At 50.9% G+C, this 19,846-nt stretch overlaps 2 protein-coding genes across 16 annotated transcripts in view; one reads left to right on the forward strand and one right to left on the reverse strand.

Annotated features, from left to right (window-relative positions):
* Positions 1 to 6,984, forward strand: part of MARCHF8 (membrane associated ring-CH-type finger 8) — a 131,167-nt gene extending 124,183 nt beyond the window's left edge. For all 11 annotated transcript variants that reach the window (XM_064594970.1, XM_064594966.1, XM_064594965.1 and 8 more), the window contains 3 exons: positions 411 to 591; positions 2,736 to 2,883; positions 3,304 to 6,984. In XM_064594970.1, the coding sequence (XP_064451040.1) occupies positions 411 to 591; positions 2,736 to 2,883; positions 3,304 to 3,608 (634 nt within the window). In that variant the 3' untranslated portion in view covers positions 3,609 to 6,984. The remainder of the gene's footprint in view (positions 1 to 410; positions 592 to 2,735; positions 2,884 to 3,303) is intronic.
* A 5,779-nt stretch (positions 6,985 to 12,763) lies between these two features.
* The window catches only part of ALOX5 (arachidonate 5-lipoxygenase), a 74,929-nt gene continuing 67,846 nt past the window's right edge, over positions 12,764 to 19,846 (reverse strand). Inside the window, exons 7-13 of one of the 5 annotated variants that reach the window (XM_064594962.1) lie at positions 18,735 to 18,938; positions 17,971 to 18,057; positions 16,080 to 16,258; positions 15,639 to 15,760; positions 15,135 to 15,235; positions 14,616 to 14,786; positions 12,764 to 13,589 (exon numbers count right to left, since the gene is read on the reverse strand). In XM_064594962.1, the coding sequence (XP_064451032.1) occupies positions 13,410 to 13,589; positions 14,616 to 14,786; positions 15,135 to 15,235; positions 15,639 to 15,760; positions 16,080 to 16,258; positions 17,971 to 18,057; positions 18,735 to 18,938 (1,044 nt within the window). In that variant the 3' untranslated portion in view covers positions 12,764 to 13,409. The remainder of the gene's footprint in view (positions 13,590 to 14,615; positions 14,787 to 15,134; positions 15,236 to 15,638; positions 15,761 to 16,079; positions 16,259 to 17,970; positions 18,058 to 18,734; positions 18,939 to 19,846) is intronic. The other 4 variants (XM_045878313.3, XM_045878310.3, XM_064594963.1 and 1 more) reach the window with 4 other exon arrangements.

The raw sequence follows: 19,846 nt of genomic DNA on the forward strand, positions 1-19,846 counted from the left end.
TTTTCAAGTCACTGGTATTTTTGGAAAGTAGAGTGCTAGTTTTGTTTTACACAGAAATGTTTCCTCTAATTACTTTAACATGTTGTGAAAGAGGCTTCCATGTTGCCTTAAATTTGGCTTTCAGTGAAGTTCTTAAATCTTCCCAAAAATGACTGCTTTGTCATTTCTTATATCATTTTTTCCTCTCTGATGCAAAATGCCATCCAGACTTTCCATGTTGGTGCGGTAAGCTAGAAGTTTTTAGTTTGTAGTCACTGTTCACGTCCGTGTTTGTGTGTTTTTGTGCTTGTGGTCCTTTCTGTGATGTTTGTTGTCGAAAGTTTTCACTGGGGGGGTTGACCCTCTCTTGAAGCGTCCTCTTCGCTGGTATGTGGCCCTGCTGGTAATGACTGGCTTTGCTCTCCCCGCAGGATCTGCCACTGTGAAGGGGATGACGAGAGCCCTCTGATCACCCCCTGCCGCTGCACGGGGAGCCTGCACTTCGTGCACCAGACCTGCCTGCAGCAGTGGATCAAGAGCTCCGACACGCGCTGCTGTGAGCTCTGCAAGTACGAGTTCATCATGGAGGTCAAGCTGAAGCCTTTGCGAAAAGTACGTGGAAGGACACCTTCGGAAGTGCTCTCACCTCTTGGAAATGAGGGGCCCCTGGCAGAGTAGCCCCTTGGCCGGGACGAAGCCGTAGCTCGCTTACGCTCCTGTCTGTCAGAAGTGGGTGCCGGCGCAGGTGTTCACGCTGCAGGCGTCGTCATTTCTGGGTCTTCTTTCTTGCTCCCTCCTCTCAGGAGGAAGCTCTTTCTGACCCTTCGGTCCTAACGTGTTTTTCAGTCAGACTAAGACTGCTTGCTTGTCTGTGTCAGTCGTTTGGCCCCATGTTGGGACCACAGACTGTTTTGTGACATCTTAGCATTTAATTTTCTATGTATTAACCGTTCATGTCTTGCCTCTGATTAGGACTGTATATTGTTACCCTTGCACAAAGCACATAGTCCATTTAGTTGTTAGATACCTGTGATAAGTATTTGCTAGTTGGTAGGGGGAAGCAGGCAGGTCTGGTGCACGAAGTGCAGGCTCCCTGTGCAGCGGCAGGGGGTGATCAGAGGGCTCTCGTCATCCCCTTCACAGTGGCAGATCCTGCGGGGAGAGCAAAGCCAGTCATTACCAGCAGGGCCACATACCAGCGAAGAGGACGCTTCAAGGGAGGGTCAATCCCCCCAGTGAAAACTTTCAACAACAAACGTCACAGGGTGGGTGGGAAAAGAGAGGAACTGCAGGCCCTACGGGAAACGCACCTCTCTTCAGGCCCCACGTCACGGCTCCCTCTGAGTGGAGCCTCATCTGGTAGGCACCTCCTGTGTAAGTGGTTTAATGTGTTTCTCTATATGCCCAGCACATAAGGTTTTGTTTGGTAGAATAAGACTTGTTCATATCTCAGACTTTTGATACGTATATTCAAGGGGGATCACACAATCACATCACAACACACGAATGTTCAATTAAATGGTGGCAGAGCACGGCAGACGTTTAGGAGCATTGGCTGGGGGCTGGAGCCTTGGGGAGGTGGAGTGGTGGTAGCGTCACGGAATGTTTGGATGTTCAAGCCGTTCTTGAAGGGTCAGTAGGATTTGGAGTAAAGTGAAAGGAGTTTAGAGAGGTCAGCCTGTGTAAAAAAGCATACACCAAAAAGGTGAGGGTGAGCGTTTCAGGTCAGTGTGAAAGGCTTGGGCTGAGTGTACGTAAAGAAATAGCAGGAAATCAGGGAGCAGGGGGGCATTTTAGGAGGAAAGCCAAAAGAAGATACTATATAAAACCATAGCAAAAAGCACTCGGGGTGTTGGAGAGGCAGATGCAAACTACTTAAAAAATGTTTTGCCCCATAAAGACCGTATAATTTATTGGATACCTACTCTCTGCTGGTCCCTCAAATGAGACTTGTAGCAATTCGACTGATGTAGATAATCCACAAGGCTCTACTTTCAGCTTGTCCTACATAGAACCATCTGGAGAGAGGCTGTGACTAGGGCTGGCCAAGGATATGCAGAGTGTTTACACTTTGTTCTTTTTCTCTATCTTTATGTTTTCTTCTGATTCGGAAAGCAGTAAATGAAAGAGAAAATCTGGCTCTTTGGAGTCAATTAATGAGCTCCTAGAGGAGATGGGACTGGCAGAGCCTGCTTGTACCAGGAACTCTTAGCATCGATTTCAAGCTGTTGCTGCCAAAGCAGCAAAGGACCAAAGAGTGAGCGCCTTCTGCCATCACCTTCATGATGTAGTGTGACCCATCTGCTAGTGTGTTGTGGCGTCATCAACCCTCTTCCCCTTGCCCACGCCAGTCAGCAAGGCAGGGAGGTCTCCTGTGTGCCACCTGGGTCGGGGGCCACCATGCTGGTTTCATCAGGACTGGAACCATAGAGTCCTTCAGCTAGCCATTGGCTGTCTGCCTGCAAGAATAAGCAGACAAGAGGATTGATTTCTGGTTGTGGTCCATAGCTCATCTTGATCCCAGCTTCTTTTCATTGCATAAAAAGTTGGCTGTTGACAGAATACCAGTGCCTGGTACCTGGTTGAAGCCAAGTGGTTTAAGGCGAATGACTTTTGGTATTTGGGAAAATTCATGAAGTCTGGGAAAAGGGGAGGGGAGAGAAAGCCAATCTTACCCATCTACAGTGCTCTTACCCCCATTGTAGCCCTTTATGTCTGGGGTCCTGCACCTCACGCTCTGTGTGTTGTCTTTCCAGTGGGAGAAGTTGCAGATGACGGCCAGTGAGCGCAGGAAGATCATGTGCTCAGTGACATTCCATGTCATCGCCATCACCTGTGTGGTCTGGTCCTTGTATGTGCTCATCGACCGTACCACCGAGGAGATCAAACACGGACAGGCAACAGGTATGTGCTCAGAGTGAAAGATGAGCTCAGCATAGAGATCCTGGATAACGCATGGGGGTCATTCCAGATTGGTTTTTAAGTCAGACTTCAAATGTCTGGGTTTCTGGAGCAGGGGCATCAATTATGAAGAACCAAGCATCGTTTTTGGATGTTTCTCTTGCTGTGGTGAGTACTTTTTAAAAAACCCAGTTAGAAGAGGTCAGATCAGGGAGAATCTCCACACACTGTTTCCTGGAAGAGCAGCAAGATAAGAGAGTGGATACCCTCTGCCATCCCTCTGCCATACCACCTTTGATGAAGCAAGATTTGATGAGTGAAGAATCCATTGGTCATGGGTGGGAAGGTCAGAAGTTGTGTTTTGTTTACTTTAGATCTTAAATTAGGTCTGCTGATAGGCTAACCGGGTTTTTCCCCTTCCAGGAATCCTAGAGTGGCCTTTTTGGACTAAACTGGTGGTTGTGGCCATCGGCTTTACCGGCGGACTTCTTTTTATGTATGTTCAGTGCAAAGTGTATGTACAATTATGGAAGAGACTCAAGGCTTATAACAGAGTAATCTATGTTCAAAACTGTCCAGAAACAAGCAAAAAGAATATTTTCGAAAAATCTGCACTAACAGAACCGAACTTTGAAAATAAAGATGGACATGGAATCTGTCATTCTGACACAAACTCTTCTTGTTGGACAGAACCTGAAGACACTGGAACAGAAATCGTTCATGTCTGATTTTGTGCAGGGGTTAGTTTTCCTGGACATTGAAGAACAGCTGAAGGAAATTGTTTACTGCCAATTGTGTACCTTTTCTTACATCCTTTAATAGCATAGACCAGGCAGGTGACTGTTTTAATGGCTTCTCTTTTTCTAAGCCCTCCTTAGTGAATCTCCGGAAAGCCCTCACATTGGCCGTGCACGGCCGGGTTCCACTTCTGCCAGCATTTCCACGGGAAGGGAGGTCCCCGTGATGCCATGTGATGGGGAGCTGGCTGGGCTGTGGCCCATGAGACGTTGAGCAGAATGAGAGAATAAAATGCCCAACCCGAGGGAAGAGCAGGAGCAGGGTGGCACCCCGGCCTCTCCCGGTTGGCAGCAGCCCCCACCCTGGCGCGGAGTGTTTGGGACTGTCTAGCAGCCGTGATGAGAGGATTTCCCTCCTCACCAAGAAGAGCCCAGGAGCTGAGCCCGTCTGTTGACGCTGCTGCTGGCCGTTTTCCGGAGCAGACGGGGCTGTGGTACTCTGTGCCTGGTGGCGAGGGATTCACTAAGCAAACAGCACTTTACAAAGAGAGAATCTTTATTTTGTAATATGTGTGTCCAGTGGGATGGACATTTAAAAGAACGTCTCATTTAGAAGCCTTCCTTTCATGATCTCTTTTATGTTATAATAGATCTAAAACCCTTTTTGCCTTATATATTCTAAAAAACCTGACATCTGCTCTGTGTGCATCAAAGGGACTTGTGGCTCTAAAGCAGGACAAACAGATCTGAGGCTTTTTCCTAACATTTCATGGAAATTAATGGATGCCAGATGGCAATTTGAGCCCAATTCCTGTGGTTTCAAGCCTATTTTATAAGTCTAAAGACTGCCCCAAACACTTCTTTTTGGACAACACTGAAAAAGAAGGTTATGTGAGATCTAAATGAAAGGAAGTGAGTAGTTAGAACAAAAATGAGTATTTAAAATGACTCCTCTCCGGACAAAGCTCTCCAGTTTGTGCTGGCTTCACCAAAAGCATAAGCGTGCGCTGCCCTGGTCGGGGGCTCGGACACCAGGGGTGCTCCTGGGTGCCTGCCGCCTTGGATGGCCTCTGGTCCTGGGGAGGTCCTGTGGGTCACTGGCCCGGGCAGAGAGACAGACGGGCTGGCTCTGGGACAAAGGCCAAGAGTGAGCAGCAAACTGCCGGGGCCCACGGTCACTGCCCCCAGCCCCGCCTCTACCCGTGTATAGCCTTAACTGGACTGGACAGAGAGGATCCTTGTGATCAGTTCATTCTATCATCAGGGATTATCTCCTGTACCATTTTCATAAGACAAAACCAAAATCACTACCATCAAATGGCCTTTGTCCCTTTAAAGTCTGCTTAAAATTCTGTTTTTAAAAATGAGTTTCGCTTCGCCAGGTAAATAGGAGTTAACTCCAGGAAAATAGGCCGGGAGGGTCCGCAGTATCACAGGCATGTGCCCAGGTACTTACTCTCCAGGTGACACTGCATCTGTAGAGCCTCTTCTAAGGGGAAGGATGCCTGGGGGTCCTGCCCTCAGTCCCCTGAGCCTTAGGTGCCTTGCCTGTCTTGTTAAGAGGATGAAGCAAACACAAGACGATCCCTTTGCCTTTCAGAGTAGAAGTGCTCTGGTTTGTCTGGAAAGCCAGGAGGAGGCTGAAGCGTGTCTGAGCTCTGGGGCAGGGTGCGTGGTAGCAGGCTTTGCCCTGCCGTCCCTTCGCATGCGGTGTCTGATTCGTCAGCATCACGGACTCTGGTCTGAGGAGCTGCCCCACCCCACCGTGGCCTTCCTCTGGCTCGGCAGGCACCGTCCAGCCATGGCCAGCCCCTGAAAATAGGTCAGCCTGCTCTCTCTCTCCGTCTCCCAGGCCGCATCCAGTCCGTGCCTGTGTTCACTGTGCCCCAAAGTGCAATTACCCACACTCCTTCTCAGCCTGCGGACGCCAGGCAGCTACACGCTGTCTTCTCAGGGGAGCCGAGTCCTGGGCCAGCCCTGCCTGTGTCCCTTAGAGCTGCCCAGGCAAGGCCCCTTGGCCTTGCCCTCTTACAGCAGATGAGTAGTCACGTGAAGACTGGGATCGATTTTTAAGTGGGATTCCTTCCCCTCTCCCCGATGGAACCCCTTATGCTGAACTTGAAAGTCACTAAGACTTCTGCAGAGAGGAAAGCGTGCTTAGGTAGGGATGGCCTCTGGGCAGCCCACCTCTCATGGCTGGCACCCTCTGTGGCAAAGATGCCTTTATAACCATGACTGCTGTGTTGCTCTCATGTGAAACCCTCCCTTCTTTTCAGGAAGGCCTAACACCATCTCACCACCTCCACCAAGCTCCTAAAAAAAAAGCCTTCTGCTTGGGGACGGTCCATCCCACATCCTTCTTTCCTCTCCTGGGTTGGCACACAGATGCCCTCTTGCCTTTCTCTTTTCTCATAGGTTCTAGTTGAGCACCTCTGACTCCATCCTTAGTCCCGGCTCTAATCTCTACCTCCCAGAGACAGACCCAGGAAGCCAGCAGCTCTGGAAAGGTGGTGCTGTGCTGTCATCTAGTGGGGGCGGTGGGTCTGCCAGGGGTTCCTTTAGTCCATAGGCAGCTTGCCTTCTAGTTTTTTTTGGGGGGTGGCGGTATTTATTCCCGTTTCCCCCTCATTCTGCACGTGGCTTTGGTGGAGGACAACACTTGGCTGAACCAGAAACGTGGGATGAGCTGGTGGGTCTCAGGGCCTGGAGGGTTGGTACTTGGGGGCCAGGCCAGGTGGGGAGGGAAGTGGCCTCGGGTGTTGCCAGCCAGCCCTCTCTGATTTGGCCTCTATTCCCTCAAAAGTTCGTTTGGCTCGAGCGCTTCTGACTTTGGCTGCCAGCAGGAATTTGGTTTTTGTGCCTGAGTTGATTTTAAGAAACCTGGAAACTCTCAAGCTGCGCTCCGGGCCTCTACTGTGTCCTCCTTTTCTGCCTCATTCCACTCTTTTCAGTCTCCTGGGTCTAGTTCTCAACCTTGCTGGTATGCCCTATCTGGTTGCAGACGCAGGCCGCAGGCAGTGGGCCAGTCCCGGGGCTGCAGGTGGGGCCTGCACAGCTGGGGCTACGTCTGCTGCCTGGTGGGGGCGGGGGGGCTGTAGTGCTGGAGGCGGCCTGGGAACGACGGGGCCGAGGGCCGCGATGCTGTGCGTTCGGCCTCATGCAGAGAGAGACACTTCTTGAGTACTTTCTCTTTTGAATCTGATTTGAAATATGCAGCTTCCCTCTCCAGCCCAAGGAAAGACCGAAACATAGGGAAATAAAAACATTTATCTTTGTTTTGGACGTAATTAAGTTGTGCAGCTATTCACCTATTTAGATGCAGTGTTTATAGAAAGCTGATTGTTAATAAAAACCAAATTTACACTGGCATGTGTGACGTAGTTTCTAAAAGGCACTTCACATTTGAAGATTTTCTTAACTTGCAGAGTTTCTGGTTGTCTAAATGTCTGGTTTTGTATCCTTTTGTGTATGTTCACTTTCTCAATATTACCACTTGAATCATTCTCGGGAGGGGGTTATACATGGGGTGTCTAATTGCAGCAATAAAGCATTTCTTTAAAAGGGGATTTTGCCCTGAAAGTGTTTTCCTGCAAGAAGGCAGGGAACATTGGCAGGCATTCCAGTGGTTCTGCTCCCCTTTCCACCATCCTCTGCCTTGAATGTTGGGGAAGAAAATCATGCAACCTCCGGAGGTAGCTGTTTTCCTCGGCCTGTCCCTGCAGGCAGGGAAGGTCCCCCTACTCCCCCCCGCCCCCCGACACTGGTGGTTGGTTGGGGGGAAGGGGGTGGGTTCAGGAGAGTGTGCAGGCTTGGAAGTAAATACGGAAGTAGCTCACACAGGTGTGCTTGCTTTAAACATCCAGGCTCTACTTGGACTCTGTGCCCTATGAGAAGCCAGGTTCAAGTTCAGGGTATGTATGGCCATGTGACGGTGGAGCAGTTGATTAATGCCTAACTCGCCTTATCTGTTCAAACACTGAGCCTTGGCCTAGCTGAGTAGGAGAACCAGGGAGGACCAGCAGGATCTCTGGTGATAGCTCAGGCTGGCTGTATCTCCTGGCTTCTGATGCAGTCTCCCTAAGTCATGGTGGTGTCTCGGAGCCTCCTGTCTCTCGAGCTGTGTGTGCTGAGGGCAGGCACCTGCCTTTACCTGGGTGCATAAGGTGAAAACAGGCCAGGATTGCCCTGTACATACTGTCCCCTAGGTGAGCCCAGGTACCACAGTAGCTGCCAGGAGACTTTGGAGCTCAGCGGGAGGATACTTTGACAAGTGTCCTTGCCTGACTTTGGGAGCTGTTGTGGCCTCTGGCGGAGGATGGACCGCAGAAGAGCTGAACAGGTATGTGCCCGTGCAGGGGAGGGAGTGCTCAGGTGCTCGACTATGGTTGGAGGGGTGAGGAGGGTGGAGCTGAAAGAGCAGTCTGCTTCAGTGAGGTGAGATGGGGGGTTCTGTCCAAGGGGAGCCTCTCTGCTTTGGGGATCCACCAAATTTGATGAGTTTGGCTGAAAAGATGCGCAGTGGGATCTTGGTTGCACACAGGCTTGAGCATGCCTTCCCTAGGCCTTTCTGCTCTTTAACACCAGCTACAAAGTGATGGGGTGAGGGCTGCGCCATGGCGCACTTCAGCCCTCCGTCGGGGCAAGCTACTCGCAGGCCAGCCTCCTGTTCTTACAGCCCCATTCATTGACATATTAACATACTGCTCATTACTTGGGGTGTCAGGCTGGTGGGAGGAGGAGGAATCCGGGTGCTATAGTAGAACTACCTAGATGATCAGATGACCAGAAAAGATGAAATGTTTGATTAAACATTCCGAGGGGAGGGGCAGGCATACAACAAGCAAAGCGGTCAGCATGGTTTAAAAAAAAAAAAAAAAAGGCAGAACATCAAACAGCCCCTTCCCCAGGGAAAGGCCTTGAGCAGGAACCCAGCGCTGGGTCCCTGGAAGGCAGAGGTCTGGGCCATAGTCATGCAGTAAAGGCATCACAAACTCTTCACGTGTCTGAAATCTGTGAGAAATGCGTGTTGCTTACTGCAGTCACATGAGACGCTCCCTCACATCTTGCTTTTTTCACCTAAAAACTGGATACTGATACAGATCTTTAGGTTGCTTACTTGACTTTTGTTATTAGAAACAAGGCTCAAGTCCACATCCATGACATTTATCTTTGTACACTTGTGTGTGTGTGTGTGGTGGCGGGGGGGGGGGGCAGTTCTGAAGATGAATTCCTAGAAGTGGAGAAAGGGGTAAAGGCATTTAACTTTTAAGTTGCAAAAGCACCCTCCAAAATGATTCACTTACGAGAATTTGAGTCTCTTTCCTTGCATTGTATCATGTAGGTGTTTTTTAAATTGTTACTAAAATGATTGTCGTTCCCTCTTATCTCATTGATGTTTTACTTTGCATTCTTGGGTAAATGAGATTGAGCATCTTTTGTTTACCCTGCATGTCTGCATATGTGAATGTCCATGCCTTGGCCATTTCTCTTGGGTTTTTTGGTATATTTTACATTAAATCATCGTTACTTTTTATGGTGAAAGAACATTAACTCTGGTTTGATGTAACTGGCAAATAAGTGCTGTTCGTTTTTTTCACAATTTTATGAAAAATTTTAAATAATTGTATAAGTGAGAAGTCATTTACCCTAGATTCTACAATTAACATTTTGCTATATATACTTTACCACATATCTCCATCTATTCATTACACTATCCTTCCATCACCTTGCTTTTTTAATGCGTTTCAGAGTAAATTACAATGAGAAGTATACACTTCACCCCACTTAAGTTTGTATATTATTAGCTACAATTCAACATTTATGGTTCTTTTTGTTCTTAGGAAAAATTTACATACAGTGAAATGTACAAATCTTAAGTGTACCATTTGATGAGTTTTGGCAGATGTATACACCTGTGTAACCCCAAACCAGATGTTCTGTATCAAAATGCAGAACATTATCTCAATCCTGAAAATTCTGTTGCCCCTTCCCAGTGCATCCCTGTCCCCATACCCTCTGAAACAAAATCGTTGTTCTGATTTTTGGTTTTAACTTGTCCTGGAGCTTAATTTTGGTGGAGTCTTGCAGTTTACCCTCTTGTGTAGGGGTTCTTTAAGTCAGCACAGTGTTTTTGAGTTTCATCTATGCTCCTGTATCCACACATTCCTGTTTTGTGTTGAATAATATTCCATTTTCTAAATACACCAGTCTCTTCATTTTCTTACAGTTGGAGACTTGAGCTCTTTCCAGTTTTTGGCCATTATGAATAGAATTGTTGAGATTATTTTTGTGGACACATTTTAATTTCTCTTGGGTGAATACATAAGCATAAAATGCTGGTTCAGAGAGGGTAGCGATGTTTAGTTTTATAAGAAACTAAACATTTTCCCAAGGCAGGTGTACCATTTTACATCCCCGCCAACAAGGTATGAAGCTTCCAGTTACTTCAAACCCTTGCAACATTTGGTGTTGTTAGTCACTAACCTAAAATACAGAATTTTAGCTGTTCTCATAGATGTGTAGTTGTAATTTGGTTTTAATTTGCATTTTCCCAATGACTAATGATATTGAGCATCTTTTCATGTGCCTCTTGTCACATGCTTATCTGCTATTCACAAATCTTATCTGTCTTTTTATACCAGGGCTAACAAACTATAGCCCACTGGCCAAGTCGAGACTGTGCCTATTTTTGTGAGGCTCTTGAGCTAGGAATGTGTTTTAAAATTTTATGTTATTTGGTTTTTTAAAAGATTTTATTTATCTATCTATTAGAGAGAGAAGTGAGAGTGGGGAGGAGAGAGAGGGAGAGAATCTCAAGCAGACCCCACACTGAGCATGGAGCCTGATGTGGCGCTCAGTCTCACAACCCTGAGATCATGACCTGAGCCAAAACCAAGAGTCAGATGCTCAACTGACTGAGCCACTCAGGTACCCTGTGTTTTACAATTTTAAAAGGTTGTTTTAAAAAATGCAGCAGATTATATGTGGCCTACCAAACCTAAAATTTTTTATAGGAAAAAATGTGCTTGACATTGCTATGGATTTGAAGTATGTATCTTGTCTATTGCATGTGCTTGGGTATTGATTTTTTATTTTTTTTAAAGATTTTATTTATTTATTTGACAGAGACACAGCGAGAGAGGGAACACAAGCAGTGGGAGTGGGAGAGGGAGAAGCAGGCTTCCCACGGAGCAGGGAGCCCGATGCGGGGCTCGATCCCAGGACTCTGGGATCAGACCTGAGCCAAAGGCAGACGCTTAACGACTGAGCCACCCAGGCGCCCCGGGTATTGATTTTTTAAATTATTCTGATCATCTCCGCCTTTTAGCTGGAGTTTTTAGTCCTTATAAACATTTGATTACTGATATGGTTGGCTCTGTCTACCATTTTATTTGATTTGTCTTCTGTTTTTCTCTGTTTTTGTTTTTTTGTTTTTTTTTTGCTTTCTTTTAAATTATTTATATATTTTTAGAATTCCATTTTAAGTCCTCTCTTGGTTTTTAACTATACTTCTTTACATTATTTTAGTGGTTGCTCTAGAGGTTATAATCTACCTACTTAAAATTTCACAAACTACAGAGAATATTGTACCACTTGATACAAGATGTAGAAACCATGCCTGAAATAGTCCATTAACACCCATTATCTTTTATGCTATCTTTATATTATGCTTACATGTATTATAAATGCCACATGATAGTGTTATATTTGCTTTAAATAATCATATATTTTAAAGGAAGGAGGAGGGGAGAAAGACTCTTACATTTACCAAATATTTACCATATTTGATACTCTCCTCTCCTTCTTGAGGATCTGAGTTTCCATGGGAGCATTTCTTATAGTGTAGATCTGCTGGCAGGAGATTCTCTTCATTTTATTTTACCTGAAAATTTCTTTATTTCATTTTCATACCTAAAATGGGCCACTTTTTTTTTTTTAAAGATTTTATTTATTTATTTGACAGAGAGAGACACAGTGAGACAGGGAAGACAAGCAGGGAGAGTGGGAGAGGGAGAAGCAGGCTCCCCACTAAGCAGGGAGCCCGATGCGGGACTTGATCCCAGGACCCTGGGATCATGACCTGAGCCGAAGGCAGACGCTTAACGACTGAGCCACCCAGGCGTAAAATGGGCCACTTTTGTTTGAGGACTCCACATTAGCTGAGTGAGGCTTTCTTAGAGGTGCCCTGCAGTCTGGAGTCCATTCTACCCAGACCTTCCTTCCCTTGCTGCTTGCACCCACAGGATCAGACCTGCATCATCATTCCTACCTGCTCCTCTTCCTTCCTTTGCTCACATGGCCTTGCGGGCTCTAAAGGTTGGTACATTGGCCCTCACAGGGACATGGAGCTGAGTGAGTGCCTTTACCATGACCATAGGATTATGGAGTCCACCACCATGGTCACTTATTATAAGTATGGGCAGTTCTCAGAGGGTTGGTAGGGAGTCTGGGCCAGTAAGTGTCCAGGCCTCGCTCTCTCTGGTACCTGTCCCAATGGCCAAGTCTCCTCAGAGGTCCTTGTGGTTTCAGGAGCCTTCTCCTGTGTACCTTCTCCCATGCTGTATTGGCCCTAGTGGAAGCCTTTTACCTAGACATTGAGATTCTGGCCTGGCACATTGGGTACACCTTCCAGAAATTCTGGAGACCCTGCTGATCCAATTCTGAAGCGAGGGGCTAGGGGTATAGGTTAGGTAGGTGTGTAGGAGGACACAATGGATCGCCATGCCCAAAGCTCAGGGCTGGCTCTGCTTCTTGGGTGTGGGGAAAGAAATGCATTTAAAAAGTCATTTTAAGTCCTCTCTTGTTGGAGAAAATAGCCCGCAGCTCCCAGGATAGTGCCTAGAACCTGTCCGGTGCCTTGCAGGAGGAAAATGAGGGAGCAGCAGGCTATGCCTTGTGCCAGCCCTGGGCACACAAGTAAGGTGAGTTCCTGTTCTGCAGGGGCTCTGGGTCCAAGGGAGAGACCATGTGGGAAGATAACAACAGAGGTTCGGACAAAGCCCGGGGGGGGGGTGGGAGAGATGAGAATCAAAGATGCCTCCCCAGGGTGGATGATATTTGGGATATGTTCTGAAGATAAAGTAGCTTTCTGAGCAACAAAGAGGGAAAACCACCTTCTATCTAGACTGGGGTTTGTGTGTGGGGGGGGGTGGGGTGGGGGGAGCTTTTGTCCAATGGAATCACAGTGATCATGGCTTTTTTTTGTGGAGAGAGGGGATGTGAGCTGTTTGGGGTGATGGGAACATAACGTGGACAGAAACTTGTTTTAAATGCACGCCTTTATTTTTATGACAACCAATTCTTCATTCAACAAGGATTTATCTGGGCCCTTACTATATGCAAGAAATTGGACGAAGCATAAACAGAAAATAATCATTCCATGCCTCCCAACAAGAACAAACATCTATCAGTTTTCCTGACTTCTTGCTCCTGCCTGGTGTGGAAGCACTGAGCGAGGCGTAGGGCAGGAAGCGACATCGTCCTGCTCTGTGTAGGACGGGTCCCTGCAATGTACCCACTTGGATCAAAGTATGGGATTCACTAAAGATTGAGGAACAGACTGGAAAATGCACTGAAGCTGAGGCATAACATGGCCCAACCTGGGCAGCCTTTGGTTTGAAGCCAGTCAGCCTGGGGCCTGAGGAACCGAGGCAGCCTCAGGAGAGCAAGCTGCCAGGAGGTCCTGCCCCGGGGCCCCTGTGAGCCCGCCCGCCCGGGCAGCCTGGAGTCTGGGTGCTGAGCCCGCCTGTGAGCAGCTGACCGTATGCACGTGAGACTGGCTCAGGTGGCCACTTAGATGGCTACGCTGTTGGGAATCCGGTCTGGGGACAAGTAGTAATATGGCAGCTTCTTGTTCTTGTTGCGCTCAGCAATCACGCTGACGATGGTGTCAAGGTTCTTGCGGAATCGGGCCATGGCCTCTTTTACAGGCTTCTCGATGAAATGCTCTTCTGGGTACATACCCAGGAATAGCTAAGGGCCCGGACACAGACGGACAGGTTAATCTTTGCCGAGGTGATGTAAACTGATAGGCCTTGTCTCACCCCTAGAGACCATCCCTTGGGAAGTGAGTGAGGCAGCATGTGCTCATTTCCCCCTCTCCACCCCCTGCTGAGAAGACCCCAAGAATGCCCCTGGTCTCGGGCCTCAGATAAATGGGAGAAATAGCTGCCCTGCCGTGTGTGATGGTGCAGGTGAAGGGGGTCCCACTGGGCCCCGTCCTCTGCCGCATCCTGCCTTCCCGTCTGGGCTCCGGGGGCCGGCGCTAGCCTCCCCAGCCCAGGACAGCCACAGCCGGACCCTGTTGGGGTGCTGTGCTCATTTCCACACTCACACAGATGTCTGCAGGTTAAAACTAGGTCTATCTTTTTAAAAATTACTGGATTGTTAAAATTGGCAGGTTTCATATCCAGGGCTGGAAAGGGTGGGATTTGGGATTAGTTTGTGGAGGACAGATCAGTCTCAACATTCTCTGACCCAGAAATTCCTCTACTAGGAACATGTCATCTGGCCCTACTGAACACATGTGCAAAGACACATATACAAAGATGTTCGTGAGGGACCCACACATCAGCAGAGTCCCCAAAGCAACCTCAGTGCCCCCTAAAATGCCCGCGAGTCTGGGGCTGGCTGAACTGGTAGTCATTCTGTGTGACACTGAGCTAATGTCATGGGGTTGTGTCTGAGATACTGAGATACCCAGCTTTGACGTTAGGTTCATTAGGTGTATGGGAATGTCTGGCAGGATCCCCAGGAACTCTTAGTCGTCCCCTCTGGGTAGTCACCGGAGGAGCAGAGTCCCTGTGCTCTCCTGCCAACCCCCACCCCCCGCCCCGAGCTCCATCCAGGCACATCCTGGGCACCCCAGCCTCTGAAGTCAAGATTCCCGGAGAGCAGGTGTCCAGCCTAAGCTCTTAATCACAAAGCCCTGAGATGGAAAAATGGGTTAAATCCAGGCGACCTGCCCCCTAAAGGGGGCAGAATGTCTCCCCTGCTCACCTCATTTTCTTGGAACTGGCTTAGTGCCCACACTGCGCCCAGATGCCAGCAGGAGCGGCCACGGTCTGGCAGCATATCCACGATCTGCTCGATGGTGACCACTCCCTTGGCTGTTGGTGGGGGGGCCCGCATGGTTGGGGGGGCATTGGGGATCCAGGAGCACCAGTCATACTGCAGGAACAGCCACAGGCATGGGTGCGCACCTCCTCAGCCAGCTGCCACCCACCTGCAGTGGGCCAGGCCCGTACCTGCCCCGCAGACCGAGCACCCATCCCGACGCCTCTCACCCTCCTTTCCATCACCTCCTCCAGCAGGGCCAGTCCACAGGCCCCCTCTCTGGCTGGCGCCCTCGGCTTAGTGAGCAGAATACACTCAGGGAACATCCAGCTTCTGGCCCCGAGGCTGCCTGAGACCAGCCCCAGAAGACCAGAAAGAGGGGCGGCCCTGTCTGGGCCCATCAGCAGCAGTCAAGGTGACTGGCGATTTCCCACCCAGAGGACCCACCCTGCCTTTGCCCACCTGGCCAAAGTTCACCGCTGCATGCTGGGCTGAGGCTGTGAAGATCACTACCGTTAGGTACTCTGACAGCTTCTCTCTGGTCTTGATGGACTTGGGGAAACCTAGGGCAGAGCCAGGGACTGGCTGAGGCCCTGACCCCAGAGGTGGGGGGGGGGGGGGAGGCAGTGGGCCGATGACCCACAGGCACCCTCCCCCTGAACCTCCCCCAGTCCCTGAGTTCCCCCACACAAGGGCTTAGGGGGCCCAGGCATGGGTAAGACACTAGGAGGGGACAGCAGCTTGGCCCCAGAGTTCCTGATGTTTCTGACCCTGGTTCTCAGTGGCTGCAGAAAGTCCCTAAGGTGTCCCCATGAGACATACTGGTGAGCAGGGGTCCCTTGGGGGCTCTGGCCCCAGCACCAGGCGCTAAGGTGGACGCCATGGGCCAGCGCTGTCCAAGGAAAGTCAGAGGTGCAGGGAAGAGCAGAAGAGACAGCCAGGAGGAGAGCCAGAGGCGGTCTGTACCTGAGGTCTTCTTGCCCCGCATGCCGTACACATACACATCGTTCACGAAGTCTTGCAGCTCCTGGTCCTCTACCACCACCTGGTCACTCTTGTAGTAGATGCCTACCACCTCAGCTGTGAACCTGGCTCAGGAGGAGGGGCCCAGCTAGGAGCGGGTGACCTGGCCAGGGTTTGCAGGGCCGGGCCCCTGGGCCCCAGGGCAGAGCTCCAGTGGTGACCCTGTGACTTACTTCTTATGTCCAGACTCGGGTCACTCACCCCCACTCCCACCCACATACCTTCCTCTCTCTCTCTGGGCCCTGACAACGGAGCCATGCCGTGGCCCACAGAGTCAGTGGTCCAGGCCCCTGGCCCGGCCTGTCAATACCCCGATCTTCTCCTCCTCCAGGAGCTCCTCTCATTCTGCACAGAGCAGGTCCCATAGCCCCAGCGGGCACTCACGTCTTGATGGCCTCCCACACCAGGAGCCCGTCGTCCCGGTAGAAGTAGTAGGGAATGTCCTCTGTGCTGTCCATTCCCCGAGCTTTGATGGCCTCAGGGAAGCACAGGGAGGTGTAGGTCAGGTCCTGCATGGCCCTCTGCACCATCTGCACGTGCCCACCGCCCCCTGTGGCGTTGGCCTTGAGTGGGAGGGGAGAGAGCACCATGAGCTGAGGCTGGCTGCCCCTCGCCAGCCTTCTCACCCAGAGCTCACCATGAGAAACTGTGAAAGGATACTGGGGGGGCCAGGCTTGCGGATGGGCAAGCCCATGTCCCGGGGGTTTAGGAGGTGGGGTAGGAGGGATGCTTAATTCTGAGAATACCCAGGGCAGCCCAGTGAGGAGGTAAGAAAGGCCCGATCTAATAATGCAGGGGATTGCAGCGGAAGGGGTGTGTGCAGGGACTGGGGGCGGCGGCAGGAGGGCGGGCGCTCGTTCTGAGCACAGGCTGCCCGGAGCACCTGCACTGCTCTGAGTGACCTGAGTTTTGGGCTCAAGAAAGGGGCAGATACTAGCCCCCAGGACCACACACACAACTCTTCGGAGGGCCTGCGTTTGCTTAGGTGAGGGCTGGAGAGATGCACAAGGAGGGATCCTGGTCCTCATCCCAGCACACACGGTGGCTGAGCCACTACAGAACCTTTAAAGGAGAACTTGGGGACTGGGGTGCCACAAGTCGGTCCACAGGGCCGTTTGACCCAAGCTGGAGTGATAGGAGCTGCTCCCTGGACTTTCTATTTGGATGGGAGTGGACGGTCACCGTGTGGGAACACGAGCCTGTCGCTCCCTATGATGAGGTCCCACTCCCCCTCCCACGGGGGAGAGCCTGTCCACAGAGCCTGACTGGGAGAATGGGGCCCACACAGTTTAAAGATTTTTATTTATTTATTTGAGACAGAGAGAATGAGAGACAGGGAGCATGAGAGGGAGGAGGGTCAGAGGGAGAAGCAGACTCCCTGCCAAGCAGGGAGCCCAATGCGGGACTCGATCCCGGGACTCCAGGATCATGACCTGAGCCGAAGGCAGTCGCCCAACCAACTGAGCCACCCAGGCGCCCCCTTTTTTTTTTTTGAAAGATTTTTATTTAAGGGCCCACACAGTTTAAAGAGTGGGAGAGTGCCAGCCAGTGTCTCTGTCCCCTGGGGCCATTCATTTGAGCCCCTGGGTCCATTTTGGGAGGATTTGGGAGCTTCCTCTATTATGTACAGGGTTTTGAGATAATACACTTCTTTTCCAGCTTCAGCCGGTTTGACTTGGGTTTTGGCATTTGCAACCCAAACAGGGGCTCAGCCTTACTGATGAGCTGACTGCCTCACTAAGGGGAGGTGGGAGAGGAATAAGGGTGGGGAGAGGGCTGCTGGGAGGGTCCAGGCTTGGTAAGGCTGCAGGGGGTCGGAACGGGCAAGGTGCTGCCTGGGAGAACGTGAGAGACGGGTAGGGTTTAGGCCCAGCCGAGGGGAGCGTGGGGTGGGAGCGTTGGCCCAGGAGCACCGAGGGTGGGAGGTGGTGCTCCGTGAGGGCAGCAGAGCCAGAGGGGAGGCAGGATCTACAGCCACAGGCCAGAGGATGGGGGGGAAGAGCAGGACGAGGCTACAGGGCGACACAGGCCCCGAGAAGTGCTGAGAAGCAGGCAGTGCACTCGGGAGGGGAGGGGCCACTGGTGGGGAAGGGGCCAGAGCCTGGCCAGAGGACCTGGGGAGCCTTCAGTCTGAGCGCCTCCAGCCTCCCACCCGTCCCAGGCATGCACCGCCACCCTAGTGCCTAGAGGCCTTGCTCCTGAGAGGACACCTGGCCTGGGGGGTGGAGGTTTGGAGCAGTGGGACCCTGCACAGAGCTGGACTGGAGGTGCCCACCTTGTCAAAGAGGCCGTACTCGCAGATGAGCTGCTCGCGGGCCTTGGTGTTGATGGCGATGGTGAACCGCACGTGTGCCACCAGAAGCTGGGGGGCGGGGGGAGAGCAGGAGAAGGCCTCAAAGAAGGCCTGGCTAGGCCTCCCGACCAGGTCTCCACCCCCCCCCCACGTGCCCCCGGAGACCCCCAGCACCTCGCACCCCAGTCCACTGAAGAGGGCTGAGGCCAGGGCTGAGGGAGGAAGTGCAGGTCAAGGGAACTGCTGGGGCCTGGGGACTGCAGCTTTGACGCTTAGTGATGTGAAGATGAAAATGATAATAGCCAGCACTTACACAGAGCTGAACTATGTGCTAGGTACTGTTTTCAACTCTCTGCATTTGTTAACTGTTTGGGTCCTGCCAATAATCCTATGAGGCAGGTGTACTCTTGGCTCCCTGCTGCACAGATAGGGAAACAGGCCCAGAGAGGTGTCTTGAGCCTGCATCACCCCGGCGGTCAGTGCCAGTAGGATTCAGGAAGAGAGAAGGGCAGTGATGGTGGTGCCTGGGATCAGACAAGGGTCACACTGACCTCATTTGCCCCGTGTCCTCAGGAACCCACAGGCTCAGAGCTGTAGTACCGCCTCCTGGGCATCTCTCCAAGGGCCCCTCTCTGCTGGCTACTCCCGGCCCCAGCCCTGTGGGGGTGTCAGTGCCCCACCTCCCTCCCTCCGCCCCTCATATGCCAGTGCCCTCCTCCACTGGCTGAGGCGGTAGCTTGCTGTACCTTGAAAATGGGGTGCACAGCGGGCAGCTGGCGGTACAGGGCAATGCCAAAAACCTCAGATACCAGGTGTGTGCACAGAAGGTGGGTGATGGTCTGGTGGACGTGGAAGTCACTGGAGCGCACCCAGATTTTGGCCAGAAGCCAGTCATATTTTGCATCCGAAGGGAGAAAAATCGGGTTTTCATCTCCTGGGATTTGGTTGAGCTAATACAATGGAGAAAGAAAATACATGGCAATACTTTGTTCTGTATAGTTGTAGGAGAGCCTGGCCTCTTAGGAAATTCCAGAAGAATCCAAATTTCTTAAACAGTGGTCTTGGAGTCATGAGGGGATCATGGAGGAGGGCAGAGGGCCCAGGGTTTACATTTCCCACCCCAGGGACAACATGTACTAGCTGTAGGATGCTGGACACCTTACTGAGCCTCTCTGAGCTCCGGGTCCACCACCTGCCACACTCTTTACTTACCTCCCAGAGTGAAGGCAAGTGACTAAGATGGCCCAAAAACACCAGCAAGGAGCAGGTTAGGTGCTTAGAGCATGTTGCTCTGCTCTACTACTCCTGTCCCCATCTTTCTCACCTCCCTTGCCCACTCGCGCCCTCCTGGGTTCTGCCCACTGCTCCGTCTGCTGCTTTTCCATGTCCCAGATGTTCCCTTCCTCTGTTCTTCCCTTAAATGTTGCTGTCCCCAGGCGCCGGCTGGTTCACCTGACTTCCCTTCTTGTCCTTGACTAGCTCCTCCAGTTCCCAGGGCTCTAGGTCCTCAGGATGCAGTGGCCTAGGTCCCTGTCATTTGAGCCCAGACCTGTAGCCGGTTGCCTCCTGTCAGAGAGACCAGGCTTGCCTTCCCCTTTCCAGTTTCAACTCCACACTGAAGCCAAGGTGACTTTTTTATTTCTAAAATGCAATTCACATTATGTCAATCTCCTCCTTAAAACCAGTTACCTCTTGGGGAGGAGCAAGATGGCGGAGGAGTAGGAGACCTGGATTTCGTCTGGTCCCAGGAATTCAGCTAGATAGGGATACCATCTAGAATGGCTAGAATGGTTTCTAGAATGGCTAGAAACCATTCTGAACACCTAAGAACTCAACAGGAGATTGAAGAAAAGAATAG

Source organism: Mirounga angustirostris, unplaced genomic scaffold, assembly GCF_029215605.1.
Source record: "Mirounga angustirostris isolate CCGP_5_RB_7025 unplaced genomic scaffold, mMirAng1.0.hap1 SCAF_6, whole genome shotgun sequence".
Lineage (NCBI taxonomy): Eukaryota > Metazoa > Chordata > Mammalia > Carnivora > Phocidae > Mirounga > Mirounga angustirostris.